This window comes from Gigantopelta aegis, chromosome 4, assembly GCF_016097555.1.
Source record: "Gigantopelta aegis isolate Gae_Host chromosome 4, Gae_host_genome, whole genome shotgun sequence".
Taxonomy (NCBI): domain Eukaryota; kingdom Metazoa; phylum Mollusca; class Gastropoda; order Neomphalida; family Peltospiridae; genus Gigantopelta; species Gigantopelta aegis.
This window is the reverse complement of record NC_054702.1, coordinates 11460723-11483484: the sequence shown is the minus strand read 5'-3', so window position 1 is coordinate 11483484 and position 22762 is coordinate 11460723. Positions and strand designations below refer to the sequence as shown.

The 22762-nt window shown below is 33.9% G+C and overlaps 1 protein-coding gene across 1 annotated transcript in view; it reads right to left on the bottom strand.

Moving 5' to 3' along the window:
• LOC121372382 (E3 ubiquitin-protein ligase rnf213-alpha-like) overlaps window positions 1-22762 on the bottom strand; it is a 196219-nt gene that overhangs the window by 7417 nt on the left and 166040 nt on the right. Inside the window, exons 57-66 of the mRNA XM_041498686.1 lie at window positions 21679-21861; window positions 18371-18637; window positions 16112-16232; window positions 14615-14889; window positions 13437-13545; window positions 12932-13048; window positions 12350-12451; window positions 10110-10169; window positions 9297-9491; window positions 8354-8459 (exon numbers count right to left, since the gene is read on the bottom strand). Coding sequence (XP_041354620.1) covers window positions 8354-8459; window positions 9297-9491; window positions 10110-10169; window positions 12350-12451; window positions 12932-13048; window positions 13437-13545; window positions 14615-14889; window positions 16112-16232; window positions 18371-18637; window positions 21679-21861 — 1535 coding nt within the window. The remainder of the gene's footprint in view (window positions 1-8353; window positions 8460-9296; window positions 9492-10109; window positions 10170-12349; window positions 12452-12931; window positions 13049-13436; window positions 13546-14614; window positions 14890-16111; window positions 16233-18370; window positions 18638-21678; window positions 21862-22762) is intronic.

Here is a 22762-nt window from a genome sequence, read left to right as displayed (position 1 = left end):
AAGCAGTAATTTTCGACAAGGCGCTTCTCTTTGATCAACCTGACTTGTAAAACAGCATAAATGATGTAATAATATAATAAACTATTTAACTAAATATATTTCAAGTTGCATTAATGGAACAAAATGGGATTATAGTATTTTTCTCTGTTAAATAACCCAAAGGAAAAATGTACACTATTAGGCCTATTGATATGCTACGTTGGAGCAAAAACGACAACCCACGATACCCAAGTGATAATTTTCTTTTCTTTGGGACTACGTAATTGCATGGTCAGTTCTGTGGTTTTAGATGGAATAGTCTACTTAATCAATAGTTTTACAGAACTATTTACAGTAATAAACCATGTCCATTACAATTTTAGGGGCGACAGGTAATATTCCACAATACCGGTACGTATTTTTGTGTCTAGACAGCGTCAATTAATTGGCTCGTCTGGTTCCCAATCAAATACACACCTGCCAATCAGAAATCACAGGTAGAAGCAACTAACAGCATAGACCAATTAACTAAGAAAACACTTCGTGTATCATTTCAGTACGTAGGTTAATGCATGGGCAAAACATTGTTAATTGTTTCGACTTGTTGTGCATAGCCACTTTGACAATGGTATTTTATTTTGTATTGAAAAAAAATAAATATAGTGCTGGATATACTTATTGCTGGCTTATTGGGATGTGTATTATTACAGAACATTGCAATGTATGACTATTTATCATCCCGCAAAACCCAGGTAGATTGTGTTTCTCTAGTTCTAAGGCTCATTCCTGACGTTATGCGTTAAGTATTACGTAACTACCAGCTCGCCAGAGGGCGTACTCACTGAGATGGTACAAAATGGCTGCGCCCGTTATATATAATAGCCATCACATTTAACCATTTTATTAATTAACTATTCGATTATACGTGTTGATATTAAGTAATAATGTGCATTATATATCGTTCAATATGCATACCAGGCCAAATGCCTTAATTGTCCTCTCCTTTAAATGTATGTTAAACTAAATAATCTCATAGTTATGTCTAAAAACAATTAGATGTTTTCATACAGTTTCTTTATATCTTTATGTCGGGCTCTGAAAATTGTGGGAACAATAATTTTTCTGCCCAACACTCATGGATATATCTACTTTAAGGTAACCCTTTTTTCATCAGCATTTAGAGCAAATACACGGTTGTAACATGTTACACAAAATTAAATGGACTACCTATGTTTTTTACTTAAATGGATTATACAAATTTTAAATTCTCAGAGACCAGCATATAATTCAACAAAATAATTAATTTCAGGGTTTTTTTCTTCTAGAGTCTTGTATGCAAATCTGTGAAGAATGAAATCCTCCAATTTAAAAGTTTAGTCTCCACTGTATCCTCTTTACCGTACATCACTTCTTTATCTTTACATCTTGGGTGCTAAATGAAATTTACACCACCTTTATAAAGACAAAATTACATTAAAATTTATCTGCTAGCATAAGCGTATGAGACGGGGCAGGCCCGGGTGCAAAAACCTCAAATTCGGGCAAAAATTATACAGATCTTGGGGCAAAATGTGCTATCCTGAGACCTTTTTACCATGTATTTCCAACATTCTATCCTCAAAATTAGTTTTATTCCATGTAAAAATACGTAGCGATTCATTTGCAACCCTATATAGCTGTTTGGTAGTAAATGCTAATATGAATAAATGGTGTTATCCAAATTCTGGCATCTTGTTTAATGCAGGAAAAAAGCCAGCCTGCACATACCCCTACAAATATGGGAGCCTATATATATATATATATATATACACGCCTATGTCAGCTAGTGATTAGTTGTTGATGTGGTTGTTGCAATTGAGGAAGAGAAATGACAGAAAAGCAGAACAATGTTATCCCATATTTGTGGATCACTTAAAAAAAATCTGTAGTGTTGACGTTGATCAACGAACTTTATAACTGCATTTAAACAATATCCACACAGTTAGTCGTAAATTAACTAAATGTAACCTAAAGATTTTGGTCTTCTCTTTTTGTTACCTGTTTATAGGATTCCATCAATTTGTCAATACATGAAACATTGTAAAAACAAAACACATTTATACAGACTCTGGTAGAAATAATGTTTAAGAGATATTGGAGAATGTGTGCTATATTTGCCAATTTCATAGAATATCAATAGAATATAGCCATTCCTGAATCAGGGTGAGGAAGAGCACATGCAAGTGTTTTAAACTGTGAATAAATGCAGCAATTTCTTGTTGATTACTTAACAGTGCATTTTTGGGGCAGTTCTCTTTACACTGCATATCGTTACTCCATGCATGATTTACAAAATTCAAATTGAATACAGATTAAATATCTCACCTATCACAATCAGATTTTCCCATTTTATTATGAACTAAAAAGAGGAATTGGTGAAAAAATGCAAATACAGTGAAAGTTCCCAAGACAGGACCATCTCAGTAAACAGGAATTCTTTCAAAACATGATGCTTTCCAAAGTCCTGTGAATTACCTCCCTAAACCAAAAACTTCTCTAAACTGAACACTGGATGAATAATTCAGTCCCAAACTCTTTATTTAGTGCAATTTGTAACTCTGAAAACTGGATGACCAGACCGTTGTCAATCATCATGGAGTCACTAATTGTTTCGTTTATTGTCACTTCGTCGTCTTCAGCCAGATTACCTGACTGCGAACACAGCCGGTGCAATATACACATGCTCAGGTTAGCCACTAGATGTGTAATCACCATTACATATCACTGTGTATGGTTGGCAAATAACAATTAAGCAATTAAAGATCAAGTGACACAGGGCAACCAACCTAATGGAAATATTTTTCTGGAATTTTCTGATATTTTCATTTTAATGCGCGCGAACACCCTTTTCAAAACAATAATTTAAAGCGCGCAAAAACGTCATTTTCATGAAAGTAATTTTAAACAGTGCGAAAAATGTCATGTTTGACATATATTTGAAAAAAGACAATACAAATGAGTATATCATAATTTATATGTGAATTGGAACTTCCTCATAAAAGGACACACACCCCACAACTACACACACACACCCACACACACACACACCCAAAATCATCAACAAGTTCACACAAAAAAACCCACTTTATTAGCAAATATTGTATTATAGTTTAAGACCACCACATACAGATTAGTAATAAAGTGACAAACAAACTTGGGACCAATGTTATTTTTATGTAGGTACATTGTCACATATGCACTATTTCATCATATGCATGTAATGGGGTCGAACTGATTTGTGGTGAACTGGTTCGGGGACGAAACGTCTGCTACCCACATTAAGACTGGCTTCCGTTTTGCATTTATGCTTATATTACTATTACAGCAACACTTTTGGGGAGCCAGTGTATGGAAAAAGAACTCACATTATTATTTAACTTACTAAGTATAAAATAATATCGGTAGGTATATTAATGTCATGGATGCGTCATATAATAAATTAGTTGTGGCCAAATATTATTTAGTCAAATGTTGCATGTGAAAGCCAATGGAAAGAAGACAATTGTCGGTTCAGGTTTTTTGTTTTTTTTTACGATCGTAGCGTTCTTCTGTTATGTATTCATGCTTTCATCCACGGTGGCAAAATTGCATACATCGCCATAGAACCGAGGCCTGCCCCACAGGAACATAATTCTTTAAAATTAAACTATTCGAGTATAAAAAATAAGAAAGCAAATGTTCATATATGGCTTCAGTTTACTTTACATTTTCATTGGTTGGCTATTGACAACAGACACACGCCCGCGGCCTTGGTAATGGCACAAAACTAGACAAAACTAGACAAAACGGAGCTCAGGTTGAAATGAGTGATAAAGATATTTAATTCTAAGAATTCCCAGTCTGGAGCTTGACGCGGTAAGACTTGGGGATCCTTCACTTTTTCTACTAGGATGTATGTGTTTATTGGAACTGATTGAACACTGGAACGCTTCTCGTTTCGACAGTCTGCACCACCAGGTTGGATTCTTTTTAGCGAGATTCCTTGCCTCCACGTCATTTCTCCGGCTGACTATGTCGACTTGTTTTTTTGGTGACTCGTATGACGGCCATTCTGCAGAATGCCACGGCTGTTCGCGTTTAGTCTCTACATGTCCGAGCCTGTCCTAGCAGCACTGGAAGATTGACCGCCCCACTCTAAGAACAAATAGGAAGTGGGGTCGGCCCCTACTACTCTTTTCTAGACTTTACTTTGTTTTATTGTGATATCATCTCGTATCCTCCGGAGTCGGGCCCATCCACACAACTATACCAACCCATGACGACTGGACTATACCCTAGTCTGATTCTCTCTCTCATTCAGATGGATCCGGCTTCTCAAGATCTGTATTTCAGCACAGCACTACACCTTCAACGTCTATTGACTGTCAATCTTGGGGTTTTCTTGACGGGATGCAACCTATCTCGTCCCTACAAGCTGTGCATCCTAACGGCCTTAACGAGGCCACTCACGTAGACATATAGATTGGACTTTAAACTTTTAGACCTTCGTTCAAAAGTTTATGTCGAAATTACTTGAAAAACCCCCAACAAATTAAATAGTCCGATCCTCTCTTCTTTCTCTTATTTATTTTTGGACTGTCCTTCTAAAATGCTCCAAATTATATAAATATTCGACCCAGCAGTCAATTCTTTTTATTTTTGGCTTGTAACTTTCTTTTCTTTAAAATTCTATTAACTTTTTTACTAATTGCTATTTTCAAAATTCTGCCCATTTTCAACTTTACCCCCCCCCCCCCCCATCCTGAGTCAGGTCACCGATTTTATCTAATTTCATTTTGACCGCCCAATCTAATCTAGTGACCAAATTTAATGAGTAGACTTTTCTTTATTAATTATATTAATTAGAGACGCGCATCAAAATTTTAAAGGCCTACTATTTAATTTTTGGATGTAAATTTCAAAATTGTCTCCTTAATTTTTGTCTATCCCGGGACAAGCCCCTGGCTATCCAGAGACAGGCCCCGGGACGGACATGCTCGAAACTCTAGTGGTATATGAGCATGTAAAAATTATTCGCACTTGCACTCTAAGAATGTAATAAGAATTAGTTGCTTAAAGGAGGGAACAATTAAAACATTTATATAAGATATATAATACACATTATTGCTTAATATCAACAAGTATAATCATATAAACTAATGGGCAAAAGAATCTTATCACCATATTCAGTAGGTCCATAAAGAAAAAATCTATATGATGATTATTTTACTGAAAGGAATCATTTTCCAATGTCTTTACAAAAAAGCATTGCCATATCGATAGTGCACTTGCCATAAGGCCGAGCGAAAGAGACATGGCATCAAAATTAAAAATTACACAATCAGAGTCCCTTCAAAAGGTGCTTCTAAAGTCAAATCATGGGACAAGACATGTCCTCAATAGCGTGTGTGACCACCCCTTGCATCAATACACGCCAAAACACGTCTCCTCATGGATGTCGTCAGTCGCCGGATGACGTCAGCAGGAATTCTGCGCCAAACATCCAACAAAATCTGTTCAAGCTGTTGTTGATTTGCTGGGGGGGAGGGGGGAGTTGTGTTGTCTCAGCTGTCGATCAAGATGATCCCAGAGATGCTCTATGGGATTCATGTCTGGAGAACATGATGGCCAAGGCAATACGTTGATGTTAACGTTGTTGAGATAATCCTGAACAAGTCTGGCTGTATGAGGTCGTGCATTGTCCTGCTGCAAAAGGTTACCCCTAGGCTGTTGACGCAAGAATGGCACTACAACAGGTCGCGACACCTCATCCCTGTATCTTTGACCAGTCAGATTTCCATGGATGATGAGAAGCTTTGTTGTCCGTTGACCACAAATACCGCCCCATACCATGACACCGCCTCCACCAAAAGGGTGCACATCTTGGATGCAGTTTGGCGCCAGTCGCTCTCCCCTACGTCGATAAACACGAACTCGGCCATCATTTCGGAACACGTTGAAGCGACTTTCATCCGTGAACAGCACCCTTTCCCAATCACGCCACTGCCACCGACGTACAGTTCATGCCCATTGTAATCTGCATTGACGGTGTAGAGGGGTCAAGGCCATTCCACAGAAGGGGCGGAAAGCTCCGATACCAGCCCTGTGGAGTCATCGTAAGACTGTTCGTCTGCTGATGGGGTGTCCGAGGGCTGTCGCCGCCGTTGACATCGCCATCACGAATCGGTTCCGCAGGTGGATTGTCCGGATGTAGCGGTCTTCAGTTGGCGTTGTGACCCTTAGTCTTCCCGATCTTGCACGGTCTTGTGCCTGGCCTGTCTGCTGATAACGGCTCAACAAGTTGCTGATGGCGGCTTGACTGCAGTTGAAGGTTCTTGCAATCTGTCGTTGAGAGGCCCCCATATTGGCCATACCGATAGCTCTGTTGCGTTCTGCTTGGGTAAGTCTCGGCATCTCTCTGATGTTCTTTTTGATACTGCTTCCTTGCAGGGTGAGTTTTGGCGAATGTTTTCTCATTACTTTCAAACATATTGCAGTATCTTTAATTCAGATAAACTTATTTTAAAAGTGATAAGTTTCTTTTGCCCGTTAGTTTAGTTAATTAATAAAACGGTTAAATGTGATGGCTATTATATATAACGAGTGCAGCCATTTTGTACCATCCCAGTGAATATGCCCTCTGGCGAGCCAGTGGTTACGTAATACTTAACATGTCACATCAGGAATTAGTCTCAGAACAGAAGACAAAAACGTACCTGATTTTTGCAGATGTATTACAATGTTCTGTAATAATATCCATCCCAGTAAGCCAGCAACAACTATACTATTATATTATTTTTCAATACAAATTAAACCACCATTTTCAAAGTGTTGAAATAACTGTATTAGGCCTATGTTTTGTCCATAAATTAACCCAGGTACGGAATCGGAGTGTTTTCTTCTTAGTTAATTGGTCTTTTCATTCTGTGGCATGTACCTGTGGTTCCTGATTGACAGGTGTATATCTAGACAGCCCCCAGTCAAATTGTCTAAGACACACTAAAATACGTGCCTCTTTTGTAAAGATCACAGGGTATTGAGTGATTGCCGCACGGACACCCCTTTAATCAGAATGGACATTATCAGCCGTACTGCTTTATTACTGTAAATAATTCTGTAAAACATTTGATTAAGTAGACTTTCCCATCTAAAATCACAAAACTGACCAATTACGTAGTTCCAAAGAAAAGAAAATTATCACTTGGGTATCGTGAGTGGTCATTTTTGCTCCAACGTACCCTACCAATAGGCCTAATAATATGCATTTTTTTCTTTGGATTTTTTTTTAAGAGAGAAAAATACTATAACTCCATTTCATTCTATTGATGCAAATTGAAAGATATTTACTTAAATAGTTTATTATACTATCAAGTCATTTATGGTGTTTTACAAGTCTGGTTGATTAAAGTGAAGCGCCTTGTCGTATACTACTGCTTTTGTTTACACTGTGCATGCAGGAGCTGATGTCACTTCGCCTCAAGCTACAGTCCCGGACAACACAAAAACGAAACAAAATGGCTGCCTCCAGTTAGCAGGAATAACCATGTTTTTTTATTAACTCTAAAATTATGCATTTTTCATTTGTTAAAGTGTCAGAATGTGTTGGTGGTCCGGGTATGCATCTTTCCAACACATAAGGCTCTTGTTTCAGTTGACCCTTCCTTTAAAAAAACAATTAGACTGAATTTGGCATCAATTCCGGAATTCCGAGTATGTGATGAAAATTCCAGATTTTTAAGAAAATTCCTGAAAGTTGGTCGGCCTGGTGACAGCTTTGTTATCCATAACAAATATATTTATAGTATGCTTCAAGGATCGACAAAAACAACAGTGAATTTAATCCAGTCTTTCCATTGTTTGATTTTGAATTTGTTTTTAAACTGTTATTTAGCAAACTAAAGAGAAGGCAAAAGTTATGTTGCTTTTTTGGTGTTGAAAAGATGTCAGTAGCATTTCATTGCCATATCGATTTCCATTATGGAACATCCAGCTAATCTTCGCTGTACTGAAATATCATTCGATCATAAAATTAAAATCATTAAAAGTTTTTAAAATAGGCCTATATAAGCTAACATTAATATATCTTAAGTCAAAGGTTCTTTTTTGCATTATTAACCGTTCGATTTATCTTCAATGCATATATAAAGCCGAATGTGAATAGGACACCAGCAGAAACAAATGACAAATTGCAACAAAAGGATTTGGATCAATGCAAACCCCTGAAAACCGGACATTTCTGAAAACTAGACAAAATTCTTTGTCCAATGCATATCCGGTTTAGAGACGTTTCACAGTATTTTGAAAAAAATTGTGTATTATATTTAGTTTCTCACAGCGGCAAAAAATAAATACTTACGATACACCACCACTTGTGCATTACTATCCTCCTTTACTACACTTTCCAATATAATTGCCTTCATCTTTTTAATGTCATCTTGTGGCATTGTTGGCAGGAGTGTATCCTGAAATTGAAAAAAAATAATCTTAAAAAACAACAACGTTAATTATGTAACCACACCTTAGACTTGTTTGTTTGTTTTGTATAATGACACCACTAGATCTATTAATCATCGGATGTCATGCAGCTGGCAACTTGACCTATAGATACAGTAGATTCTGAGAAGGATTTCATTAAAACATCTTTTTTTGTGTATCAATATCATGCAATGTATGATGATTCTATATGTATTGATAAAAATTATATGCTCTGAAATAAAACATTTACAGACAGACGTCATACTATTATACGATAAGTCAAAGATGAGCATATAAAAAAGAATTATCTCACTATCTGTAACATTGTGATATTTAATACATGTATAAAACAATAAATAATAATGTATGAAATTGTGAAAAGGTCTCATATTATAGTAATGCATGGGCGGATCCAAGGGGGGGGGGGGGGACCAGGGGGACGCGTCCCCCCCCAAAATTGTTCAAGTGCCCTCAAAATGTCCAAGTGCCCTTTTTGTTTGTAGAATTTTTTTTTTTTTAAGTAAACAATAATTATATTGTAGATAAATGAAATCAAGATTTTCGTGTACATGCGCAAGCTTGCAGATATGTGTCTGTGTTATTGAGTCTCAATGGGGCCCCATTGAGGTTCTAACGCGAGTGACGCCAATTTACTTCATTATTGCTAGTATATTATGACGTAGAACTGTAGGAATTCATATTAATTGTAAATATCAAAACTTGTAGTAAGGTGCCCTTTTGACGAGTCAATGTGCCCTTCTTTTTTGGTCCCCCCCCCTAAAAATATTTCCTGGATCCGCCCATGTAATGTAGGTTATATTTACAGTGAAAAGAGCTGGATTTGTAGCCATAGCAATCAGTGGATGTAAGAAGTTCTTCTTTTCCGGACAGTTTCTCAGAACAAGAGAAAAGTGAAACAGCATGCAGAGGATGCTCTGATCTCTCAGACTTTGTCCTGGCTGGAAGTTCAGCAGATGAGTTTGTTGTCCAAAGTGATTCTGTAGCAGCTGGTGCAGATCCTGTGTAAAATATAAATGGAATTAAAAAGTAAAGTTACAAATATATTTCACCAATGAAACCTTGCATGTAACTTTCTGATATAAATAATAATATTGTTTTGATTTTACTTAAATGCATTTTATTTAGCTATTTATTAATAATGAATTAATAAGAAAGAAAATGGCTTTTGTAAATTATACACACAGCCAGATTATTGTAGATAAAAAGTAAAAGTAAAGTTTGTTTTATTTAACAATGCCACTAGAGCACATTGATTTTTTATCTTATCATTGGCTATTGAAGTCAAACATATGGTCATTCTGACACTGTTTTTTTTTTTTATAGAGGAAACCTGCATGTTCCACATAGGCTACTCTTTTATGATAGGCAGCAAGGGATCTTTTATTTGCGCTTCCCACAGGCAGGATAGCACAAACCATGGCCTTTGTTGAACCAGTTATGGATCACTGGTTGGTGCAAGTGGTTTTACACCTACCCAGTGAGCCTTGCGGAGCACTCCCTCAGGGTTTGGAGTCGGTATCTGGATTAAAAATCCCATGCCTCGACTGGGATCCGAACCCAGTACCTACCAGTCTGACTGATGGCTTAACCAAAATAAAACAAGAATATAAACTTACAATATTGCTTATACTTTCTGTATTGTCAGCAAACGTATCAAGATTTTCCACAGCTTTGGCCTACAATAAATATATACAGTATGACTCCATAAATATAAACATCTGGCAATAATGAAACTCACAAATAAAGTTTTATGGAAATAAATAACAGAAACCTGTATGTAACAAAAGTAATGTACAACAAGGACTTAAACAGGACACATAAACAATAATTCAATGTCTTGCTTACCATAAACTTATTCAGTCATTGATACATGTAGTTGCAACCATAAGATGTTCATCTCAATATATTTAAAAAAAAAAAAAAATTAAAATGGAAATCAATACATATTTTTAATTAATGTTTTATTTTTGTCACATGCATTGTGATAAACATCCATAGGTGCAAAAATAAACCAGGTTTCATTCAGTGTAGCATTTGAATTAAATGTCTCATCTACCAAAACCTTATTCAGTGCCAGTGATAGTTGCATCCATAAGATGTTTATCTCAATGCATTTATTTTTTGTCACATACATTGTGATGAACGTAACAGATGCAACTATAAATCAAGTTTCATTGAGGTCTAGGACTTATAATTTGTGAGAAGTGGAGCTATCAACGTGAAACTTTAACACTGAACAAAAAGCAAATACATTTTAATTAAAAATGTTTAATAAATAATTTTGTTATTCTTTTCACATGCATTGTGATCAACATTCATAGGAACAACTACTATACAAGTTGCATCAATCTAGAAATAAAGCTAAAAGCAAAACATTAATGTTAAGCTAAATGTAAAAGTATTTTAATTAAAAAATTTAAATCATTATTTTTTTTAAAATTCACATGCACCTATAAACCAATTTTGAATGACTTAAGACATAGTTTGTGAGAAACTGATTGACATGAGATTAAGATTCAACTTTAATGCAAAAGTTGATACCACCACCAGTCATCACTGTCTGAAAATTAATACCTATATTTTGCCTTGTCACTTCAAAAAAGTGAGACAAAATCCAAAAGAGAAGAAACTAATTTAAAAACATTAGAATTAGTGCAACAAAAACAGCAGTAATAACATTACAAAACATTTAAGTATAATGTTTATCTGGGTACAACAAAAATTAGATGCATTATAAATCATAAAGTTAAGAAGAAAATTTGATAAAAAAATACAGCAGTATTTAACAAGAATTCAGTGGAAGTAATCATCTCGCCTACAATAAAACATATTTGGTATCACTTAATAACAGTCTATAAATGTTGATCTCAATGCATGTTAAATATTAATTAATTATAATTAAACTTTTAATTAATTTTATAAATAGTTTGTGATATAAAATTCATGATTAATATAGTTCTTTACATAAAGTTTAAATGAAACTTTAAATTTTTTAATTTTTAAAAAGTACTATATATTTTTTTTTTCTTAACATGCAATGAGATAAACATACATAGGTGCATGAACAAAAATCTTTCATTGATCTGGAACTTATAGTTTGTGAGAAAACACGACATTGAGCAGAATGCAAAAGTATTTTTATTAATTAAAATTTAGCACCTATAAACCAAGTTTCTTACTTATACTTTATGTCAGAGTTAAATGTGAAACTTAATATTGAGCTAAATACAATTTTAAACATTTTAGTAAATTAAAATATAAAACAAGTTTTGTTTAATGACGCCAAACAAATCAGATATTAAAACTACTGAAGGGCATTAGAGTTGGATCCCGCCCACTGAAAATATTTTTAAAAACATTTAACAAGCATTGAAATAAACATCCAGAGGTGTAACTATCAACCAAGTTTCATTGGTCTGGATCATATAGTTCATGAGAAACAGAGCTAAACACAAAAATCTAATGTTATGCTAATCGCAAACGTTTATGCCATTGCCATTAGAAATATTCTATCTCATCTTGTAACTTGAGGTAAGGGGTGGGACATAAGCCTGTGGTAAAGGTTGAAGTGCAATCGGTCTATGATCGATCCCTGTTGGGCTATTTCTTGTCCCAGCCAGTGCACCATGACTGGTATATCAAAGGCTGTGGTATGTGCTATCATGTCTGTGGAACGGTACATATAAAAGATCCCTTACTACTAATGGAAAAATGTAGTAAGTTTCTTCTCTAAACTATTTGTCAAAATTACCAAATGTTTGATATAAAATAGTCAATGGCTCTAGTGGTGTCATTAAATAAAACTAACTTTGATCACAGTAAGACAATAACGAATACATGTATATAAGGGTCATACCAAGGCTTGGTCTTGTTGGACATCAGATTGAATATATTTCAAAGTGACTTCATGGTGGATGGCTAAGAACAGATACATCTGATTCAGTGGACTGGCCGTTTCCTAAAATCAAATTATCCAAAGATTATATTACAGTATAACAAAAAAACAAGAGAGAAGAAAACTGACAAAAACATTTTTCACAGATCCACAACTTAACAAAATGTGAACACGTATATGCCATGTTTTAAGGATACAAAGAAACAAAATATTTTCAAGAAAAGCAATCGTGAGATGTCATCGATAGGTACACATGTATTTTAACCTTGTTTTAATAAAAATATAAGCATTAGTAATAAACGATTTAACACTAGAATTCAGTGAAATTACATGTCTTGTTTACCATAAATATTTTCGTGTACTATGATGAACACCCATATATGCAACTATAAACCAAGTTTCATTGACAAAGGACTTATAGTTTGTGAGAAGCTGATCTAAAGGGAAAACTTAATGTTATACTTTAATGCAATAGTTGATGCCACCACCACCATTGGAAAAGTATTACCTATATCATAACATTACGGTAGCTTGTATACTAACACTAATGATTGATTCTAGACGAGTCACATCTTCTCCGAGAAGTGTTTTGGCCACCATGTCGCGAATCTTCTGATAGTGTAAAGAACAAACCACATATCTGTCTGGACATTCCTTCACCTGAAATGCAAACTATCTGTTAATGTGATTATTTTTACAATACAATTCATAATTAAACCAATTTCATGTATAACCACCATTTGTGAAAACAAAAATGAATTTTGTCATCAACGCTTTCCTTAGAGTTGGTTTTACAGATGTGATGAATTTGAAAAAAAAGAATGATGTTGGTTCCACATGTATGTAATTCAAATGACTTGAACATGCACAACAACAACAAAATATTTCACTTCAGTTAGTGTTTGGTTTGGTAACAATGTTTGATGGTTGTATGAAATAGTTTATGTGATTTATAGCATGGACTGAATGTCTTTTCTTAAATATCTCAGCATAGCCATCGGAAAACAAAACCTGCTATTTTAAAATTTATTTATTTATGTACACTTGCCTTTTCAGTTGGCTCCTCTATAGCAAGCCATGGTGTTTTACCCCATTGACAAATTCTGTGGTAGCTGTCTGTTCCAAATTCCCTGCACAATTGCTTGATGAAAAACTTCCTGTTTTTAATTAATAAAATATAAATAAACTTTAATTAATGGAATATACACCGCTATAATAAATACCCACTACAAACAAAGGAAAAAAGTCCTGATGTGCGAGAAATAGGTATTTTATTATTGCTGTTGTTTACCTGTTGTTTGCCTGTTAACAATTAATAACATTTATTTTGAGTTTGTAAATTTGAGAACAATACATTTTTTGTGTGTCCTAACTTAGCTTATATGATATCAAGGTATGCATGGCATGTAAGAGAAAGAAATTAATGGTCAAAGTCGGCTCTAAATAATTTAAAAAATAATATTAAAAATAACTGTTGATAGCAAATACACAACTTTATTAAAAGTATGTCTGTGCATTAGTAAATATGTTATAATATGGTCAGCCAAGCCTTCAGGTTTAACATCTTCAACTAAAAACAGATGTAAAACATTATATGACAATATCTACAAAAACTGTTCTAGATGATGAAAAATTCAGATAAAAAATATCCCAGAATGTTTTGTCATTTCTTGACAGCCAATGCTTATGATAGTTCACTGTCCACATATCTTAGTTCAAAGATAATGTGATGATTGGAATCTTGAACATGTAGTAGTGAAGATAATTTTCTCTGTTTTTAAAAAGTAAAAGCATACAAGGTCTTATTACAGTATTTTGACCAATTAAAATATATTCAAACTATCATTTATAATAAATCTGCTACAGCTAACAAAGATATGCTCTTAATATAATGCTTATAAACTGTCAATTCCAACAATGCCTGAAAATGTGCTATGTTGAATTCCACATGCCATTCAATTTTAAGCATTTTCTGTCAATGACCTCATGCCACATCTGTATTCTGTACATATATCAGTGAATAGAACTTTTTGATATAAACATTGCAAATCGTACATTAGGGACACATTTAGTCACTTCTAGATAATCAAATACTTGTTTTTACACAATCTAAGAACAAAAATATGACCAACAAATTGTAAAACTATTTAAAAAAAGAAATAGTTGAAAAATGACTAAAGAATTAATTTTTTATTAAAAAATCTGACCTATTTAATCACAACTTACTTTGGCCAATCAAAGTTTTCAATTTCAATCAAGTCCCTGGCTTGTGAGAGCATTTTTGTGAATACTGATGATTTCATAATTGATTCTTCAATTACAAGCATGTGAAGATACTTGGCTACTGTCATCAAACCAAATCTTGCATTTGCAATGGTCTGTAATTTGGCCATATCAATATTTGCACTCTCGATGCACTGATATGCAAGACTGAGATACTGCGTTGCCATCTTCATCTCGCTGTCAAAATCTTTCATAGCTGCAGTTTCATGAAGCTGATCCTGCCAACAAAAATGACATTTTTTAATTTTTTTTATCACAGTAAATTATTATACTAATTAAAATGAGTGCTTATAATAATTTAATATCATTACACAATTGTAAACAATTGTTTTGACAACTACTTTGATTATTTTGCTCTACATTCCTCGATCATCAAAGAAAAAACCAAAACCAAAACATTCCCCAAAACATTAAAAAAACCAACAACACAAAAACAAAACATTTCCATGAATTCTACTTCTGACATTCTAGATCATCCAAAAAAGCAACTTAATTCATCAAAAAGGATAATATAAACCCCAAAACTCCTACAACTTTAAAAGTTTGTTCCAACAAAATGGTCTATCTTTAAAGTGTGACATTCTAAAAAATATGTTATATTCTACTAAGATCAGGATGCTAATAAAAAGTAAAAAGAAACATAACAAAAATCACCAAAATTCTTCCTTCTTTCCTCCACTTCAAATCGTGCATGGTGAAATATGGGTATAAAAAGGCCCACTATAGAAACCAATTTATATCTGATGGACATACACATATTTATTACTATTTATGACAGAAAGCCAGTTTACTTAAAAGATCCCAGATACTCAGGAACTTGTACAGGAATTTATGCTGGCCCAGACTCTGTAGAACAAAGTTTCTAAGGGGAGGGGCATTTCAAGTCATGTACCCCTGTAAAAATATTTTTAAAAAGAAGAAGATAATGTCCCTCGAGCATATGAGTTTTGATCGCCTATGCCCCTAACTGAGTGTATTCTATGACATTTCCATAATATTCCCAGTGCTGTTGGTGGGAGGAGACCAACAGCCTTGCTCTGAAGCATACAATCTTTGAGCAAAATATATTGATATTTTAGCCAATTCTAATTACAGACTTTTACAATATTATGTTCTGAACACTGAGCATTTCAATATTCAATGAAGATTAATAGCTGCATGTCTTTGTTGCAAAATATACATTAAAATACAAGGATGTCAACTATTCTTATATTGCCTGTACATTTTTCAAGCAGGCTAAGACGTAAAAAAAAACGGAACATTTTAACATGCTATTATCTGTTCATAATGGGCTGCTCACTAAAACTAATTTGCTTACTCGTCACCGGAACCAACCATTGCCTGTACCATACAGTATAGTAATATTTCTAGAGTAAAAAATATTAACCATTTGCTATATTCTGGTTATGACAGTAGACTGAATGACATTGAAACTTATACCTCAAGGCACTGAATGACCATAATAATAAACTGGAGAATGCCAGAGTTGTGCAGAGTCTGTTGTCTAAGTTTTTCAGCTTGTTTGAGGAAGTCCTCAAGATGTTCCTGAACATGGTCACCACTAAAACAGTAAAGGACAAAGTATAAGAATAGCATACCGGTAAGGATAAAACCTTTCCACATCCACTTATTCAGATACAGAAAACAATAATTAATTATTTATTTAAGGGTAGTTCATAATTACCCATATTTCCAAACTGTTAATACCAGTGTATGCTTAGAAAAAAAATGTTGACAAAAATATACCGTACAAAAAACCAAACATTTTAATTCAAATCTTTTAGGAAGCATGGAGTTACCAACAAAGAGTATGGTTTGCTTGCTAGCAGAAATGTTCACAAAATGTGGTTTGTATTCTTTGCTGTTTTCTGAAAATGTAATTACATATGAAGTCAGGAAAATGCCATAATTTATCATGTTGAAGTAACAGGTAATAAATACACAGTCTTTCGTAAACCACAATGTTTGGCAAACTTATTAGTGTCATGCAGGCCTAATATGTGATAAATCAGGCCTCTGAGAATTGAAAGTTTGCGTAACCTAAATATGGGTTAAGCAAAAAAAGTTTCAGGTAATCCATTTTATTTTGCATAACCCGTTACAAATATATCATTACGTATATGGAAAGTGACAATAATTAATAAACAAATAAAATGTAATATTTTGATGAAATTACAATCAATATTGATCAATGTTGTAAGTATACACTGTACTATAGAAAATGAAAAACAAGAGAGAGAATAATAATTTATTCAACATTATAACAAGTTATGAAATGTGTAATACTTATTTAGTCTACACTAAGTGAAACTGATTTATTAAAGTAAAGATGAGTGAGGAGATGCCTGGACTGGGCCTGAGCTTATAAAAGTTTTAGAGTCCAGAATCCATCTCCAATGATGTCACACACATACATGACATTAGTGTCTCAGACTCTATTAGAGTCTCGAGTCTAGCTAGACTCTAAACGTTTTATAAGCACCAGGCCATCAACATACAATTTGCAGCCATTTACTACTTCACCTCGAAGTCTCAAAATTTTTGCTTCTTGAACTATTTCTATCCATTTCTTATTACATATTAAAAATGTTTAATTTGTTACTTCAGGGAACATTTTGTTTAGTATTGCGTCACAATTCGCTTTGCAAATTTCAGAGATCGCTACACAAATTTAAAACATTAAACAGTAGTTGTTAATTAATTTTCAATTGACTAGAAATATCACTAAGATTTTCAAACCAAAATGTTTCCTGTACATTCCCATCTTCAACGTCATAATTAAAATGCTCTACATTCTTCCATTTCAAAAATGATTTTTTCTGTCACTGATTGCGAATCACTTTTTAATTTATTACTTGCCATTGAAAGAGAAAGTAAGAAACCATTCAACCATGTTTTCTAACAAGCTGCACAGCCCATAATATTTACTCCCGTGTATCTCATTGGCAGACACCATCATATGACCTCGTCAGACACAAACAGCACTGACATAATTCGTGGACCTAAATGAATGGGTATTTATCAGGTAGTAGTAATGGGTGAGTATTACAGATTGATATACTAACATGGAATTGGTTTAATTTAAAAAGTAAGCAAGTGACCAAAATTAACTCAAATAATGTCGATACAGCATATCAAGTCATGTTATTACGTAACACTGACTATTAAACTCTGCTGGAAGCGATGTTTTCTAACGGCCTTAGTGAATAAATTAGCCTACATGCTGCTCTCAGTCTGTCAACTAATATTTAATGTCACACCAATTGGTTTCCTTATAATATGGAATAAAAACTAAACTTAAAACTGAAAAATTAATAGTGTACAACCTTCTTCTTTTTTTTTTTTTGGTGAGAATGAAAAATGGGTTAAGCAAAATTAGACTTATGCGAAAAAAAACAATCGTCTGTGCAATTTTCAGAGGCCTGTAAGTGAACGCATTAAAGTATTTAGCAATGACAACAGCATTAGGAAAATGATGACAAAACATAGATGCATCATTATATTAGTGTGTATACTAAAACATATTAATGATAACTCTTTTATAAATTTTTTTGATGTGTAAATGTAATAAATGACAAAAGTGCTTCATAAACATAGAAAATGTCTTACACCAGAACAACCTGTTTCACTAAACTATAAGAACTGATGTACCAAGATTTACTTTTAACCACATGAATAATGACTCTAATGCAAGCCTACCTCTTGTGAATGAGCAGCTTCAGCAGAAACGATCTCACCACTGGAGTGGGATCAACCAGATCATCAAACACTGTCATCTGCTTTGTCTGTAGTCTTTCTGATGCACTGGGTCCTTGTGATGACGTCTTCCTTGTGATGTAAGTCAGGATCTTTTCAATGACGGCATCCTCAGGAGCCGTGTCTCCTCCGAAGCACAGATTAGAAACAACTGCCATGAGGAAGGTATTACAACACTGCTGGAATAACTGATGTTCTGCTGATATATCACTTAAATCAGAAACACAAAAACCATCAAGACAAACATCTTATGTAACACTGATGTTCTGCTGATATATCACTTAAATCAGAAACACAAAAACCATTAAGACAACCATCTTATGTAACACTGATGTTCTGCTGATATATCTCTTAAATCAAAAACACAAAAACCATTAAGACAACCATCTTATGTAACACTGATGTTCTGCTGATATATCACTTAAATCAGAAACACAAAAACCATTAAGACAACCATCTTATGTAACAATAAATTATGCTAATATATCACTAAATCAGAAACCATTAAGACAACCATCTTATGTAACAATGAAATTATGCTAATATATCACTAAATCAGACACAAAAATCATTAAGACAAACATCTTATGTAACATTGAAATTATGCTGATATATCTCTAAAATCAGAAAACAAACAATATTATACTGCAGTGAGAGAAATCATAGTATAAAAACATTTCCATTCCTAATATTATAAGTAAATAATTGATGTCATTTCTTAGTACCGGTAATGTTAGCTTAAATTTGTGCCTTCCCACAACTTAAGCAAATTAAATTTAATTGTCATGCACACATAGAAAATGTGGCGTATGTCCCAAAGGACATCATTTATATTACAACTCATGAATTTTTGAGTGCACATAACTATACAGCTTTTTCTCATGATGTATGACTGAAAACATACTTGTAACATAAACAGTGTCTTATGGGCTCTCATTTAGTATCCTCTATTGAGACATGAAACCACCATATGTAACAATAATAGTCTGTTTATATATCTCTGAAATCAGAAACACTGATGAGCACCGATATTTTACAAAACCAAACCCATATTCTGATATCAAAATCGTATCCCTTCATAAGACAGAACTGACAGGATGTTAGGCAAAGTTGTGATTGCTTCCTAGGAGATATGTAACAGGATGTTTCATCCCTCTTGTACTGCCACTCCCAAGACTAGTTTAGAAAAAATGGCCTCCGAGTATCTATCATAAACAAATTTGAAGGCTTTCTGGAGGATGTTATAACCCAGATCAAACTTCTTTACCAGAATATGTTGGTCTTTAAAATCAGGATATGATTAACATGACCTTAGATATCTCAGAACTTGCTAAATCTAAATATAGATCATTAGATGCCAAAAGCTGGAGCAGAACAAATATTTTTCAACATGAAGGGAAAATTTACTATTGGAAAGCTAAAGTCATCTTTTTTTTATAGTACAGCATTGTATGAAGGCCAATGCCATTCTGAATATCTATGTATAGATCAATTAAGGTACTTTCTGTTGTTTCCTTTATTTCTAACTCTCGTGGGCAAATCAATGAAAGGTAATCTGTGATCTTATTATTACTGAATGACATAAGCTCATCAATATCAGGCCCTAATCTTGCCAGAGAAATGAATGTTTTCTTCACTGAAAGTCGGCACAGGTCACTGAGTTATTAGCAGTAGTAAGAAGTCATCATAATATTTTGTACCTATAATCAGATTTCAAAAGCAAAATCACACAACAGGTGTCAAGATCCCAACATGTTTAGTGTCCTATAGCTCACTTGGCATGTTGTCACTGTATGTCGGTCTGTACTTTTACTTTGGCGTCAGACTACATTGATGCATGTTGTGCTATTTGCTGTGACCAGTCACAGCAATTGAGCTTTGCTAATCCTTGGCCACATTCCTTTCAGTAATGCCAGCTAGAACGCATAGTAATTATTACTTTCATTTTAACATAATGACACGTCAACTATTTAATAATGCATGTATCATGTTTTTAATTAAACATACAATTGTTTTGTTTAAATTTTATTATCGGAAATATATTATTTTATATAGAAATATTAAGAATAGAACTGATTGTATAATTATTCAGAATTTTTCCGATTGAACATGGAACATGGCAAAAGGTTACGAAATGTACCGATAAATGTTCACTTCACCTATTTTTATTAAAATTCTCTCCTTTTTGGGGGGATGGGAGAAGTAATCTACTTTTTCAATTCTAGATTAGGGCCTGCAATATATTGAAAGGTGAAATTAAACCTTTTTTGTCACTCTTTCGTTTTGATTAGCAGATTCTATACTTTCTAACTGGTAGTTAAATCAATGATCTTACTACATTGAAAGGTGAAATTAACCTTCTTGAGAATCCACATGTCATTCATACCACTTGTCTCGATAACGTTTTAGCAACATATTAAAAGATGGATATACTGATAAAACTCCATTATGATGAACTACTTTTAGATGATAGACATTTTAAAACAATTAAAAAACAAACAAATAAACAACAAATAAACAAACAAATAAATGAATAATTTAAAATGTTTTATGCATAATAATTTGAAACACAAGCTTTCTATTGCAGTCAAGGCCGGCCCTAATCTAAACAGCAAAACTGATGTTTTCTTTGCTGAAAGTTGACTCAGTAGCCAAGTTATTAGCAATAGAGAGAAGTCGAAGTCAGAGAAGTCAAAGTCACCATAATATTTTGGACACGATCAGATTTCAGAAACAAAATCACAGACATCACGACCCTGACTTCTTTAGTGTTATAGCTCACTTGGCACCTTGACGATCTGTGTTTCTACTTTGGCGCCAGACTGTACATTGATGCACGTCATGCCGTTTGCAGTAACTAGTTTGCAGTAACCAGATTGTTAATTTTCAGTCAAAATTCATTTCAGTATTGCCAGAAAACTACTACTGTCATTTTAACATAACAACACATTGTCAAGTACATGTGCTTAATAATATTACGATTATGGCAGTTTAATGAAACATACAATTGTTTTGTTTAAATTTTATTACTGTTAGTAGGAATATTTATATCGAAACATCATGATTAGAACAGAGTGTATAATTTGGAATTTTCCTATATGAATGCAGAACATAGTGAAATGTTAATAAATGTTCACTTCACTAATTTTCATCAAACTTCTCCCTTTCCTTCTGGAAAGGGAAAATCACTTCTCCTACTTTTTCAAATATAGATTAGGGCCTGCAAGGTATCAGTGAACTACAATACTTACTTTTTTGCCGATGTTGACTGAAAATTAAAATTGGCTGGAATATCTCGATGACAAGTCGGACAGCACTGACGATCAAGAGCCCGCAAGTCATTGTAGCATTTCTTGCAAATCTTGTCTTTACATGGCAACATAATAGGAGGAGCTTGAAATGTACTTGCACAGTAAGAACAAGATCCCAGTTTTCTGTCAAATATACAACATAATAGGAGGAGCTTGAAATGGACTTGCACAGTAAGAACAAGATCCCAGTTTTCTGTCAAATATACAACATAATAGGAGGAGCTTGAAATGGACTTGCACAGTAAGAACAAGATCCCAGTTTTCTGTCAAATATACAACATAATAGGAGGAGCTTGAAATGGACTTGCACAGTAAGAACAAGATCCCAGTTTTCTGTCAAATATACAAAATATAATTGTGTACTAAATAAGGTAAATTACGGTATACAAATTCACAAATAGAATACAGGGTCATAGGAACAGTATGTGGAATTGAGGGGGACACTGCATACACTATAGTGGGGGCAGATTCCGTGTCACATTTCGAGGTGCACCGTCAAATATTTACAAAGTAAAAACAGCTGTGGCTCCAATATGTGACATTGATTATTTGTGCAAATACTATTATCCACTGCCAATAAATAAAAACACTTTTATTTGTTAAACAGTTATTATGCAGTATATAGGTGTAACTAGTGCTGGGTACTCTCCCAAAAGGAACTGCAATTTTTTAGCAAAAATTAGGTTTGCTAATAAAAACATTAATTAAATCTCTTAAATGGCATGTGCCTGCATAAGACCACCCCCACCCCCATTTTTTGGCAGGTAGATTAAATGTGAGGTGGCAATTTTTTTTATTGGTTGATACCCTGCTTATATCAGTTTTAATAGTAAAGGTTAACATTATTGGCAATAGTACTTGATTTAGTACATTGGGACCTATTCACTATTTAATTTTCTATTTTGTCAGTATTGATAATTCATTAACATGTAAAGACCACCCAAATTTAAATTTTAAAAATTCAATAAAAAATTTAAAATACAAAATATGTTAATTTGTGAAGACTGCCCCAAAGAATCATAGT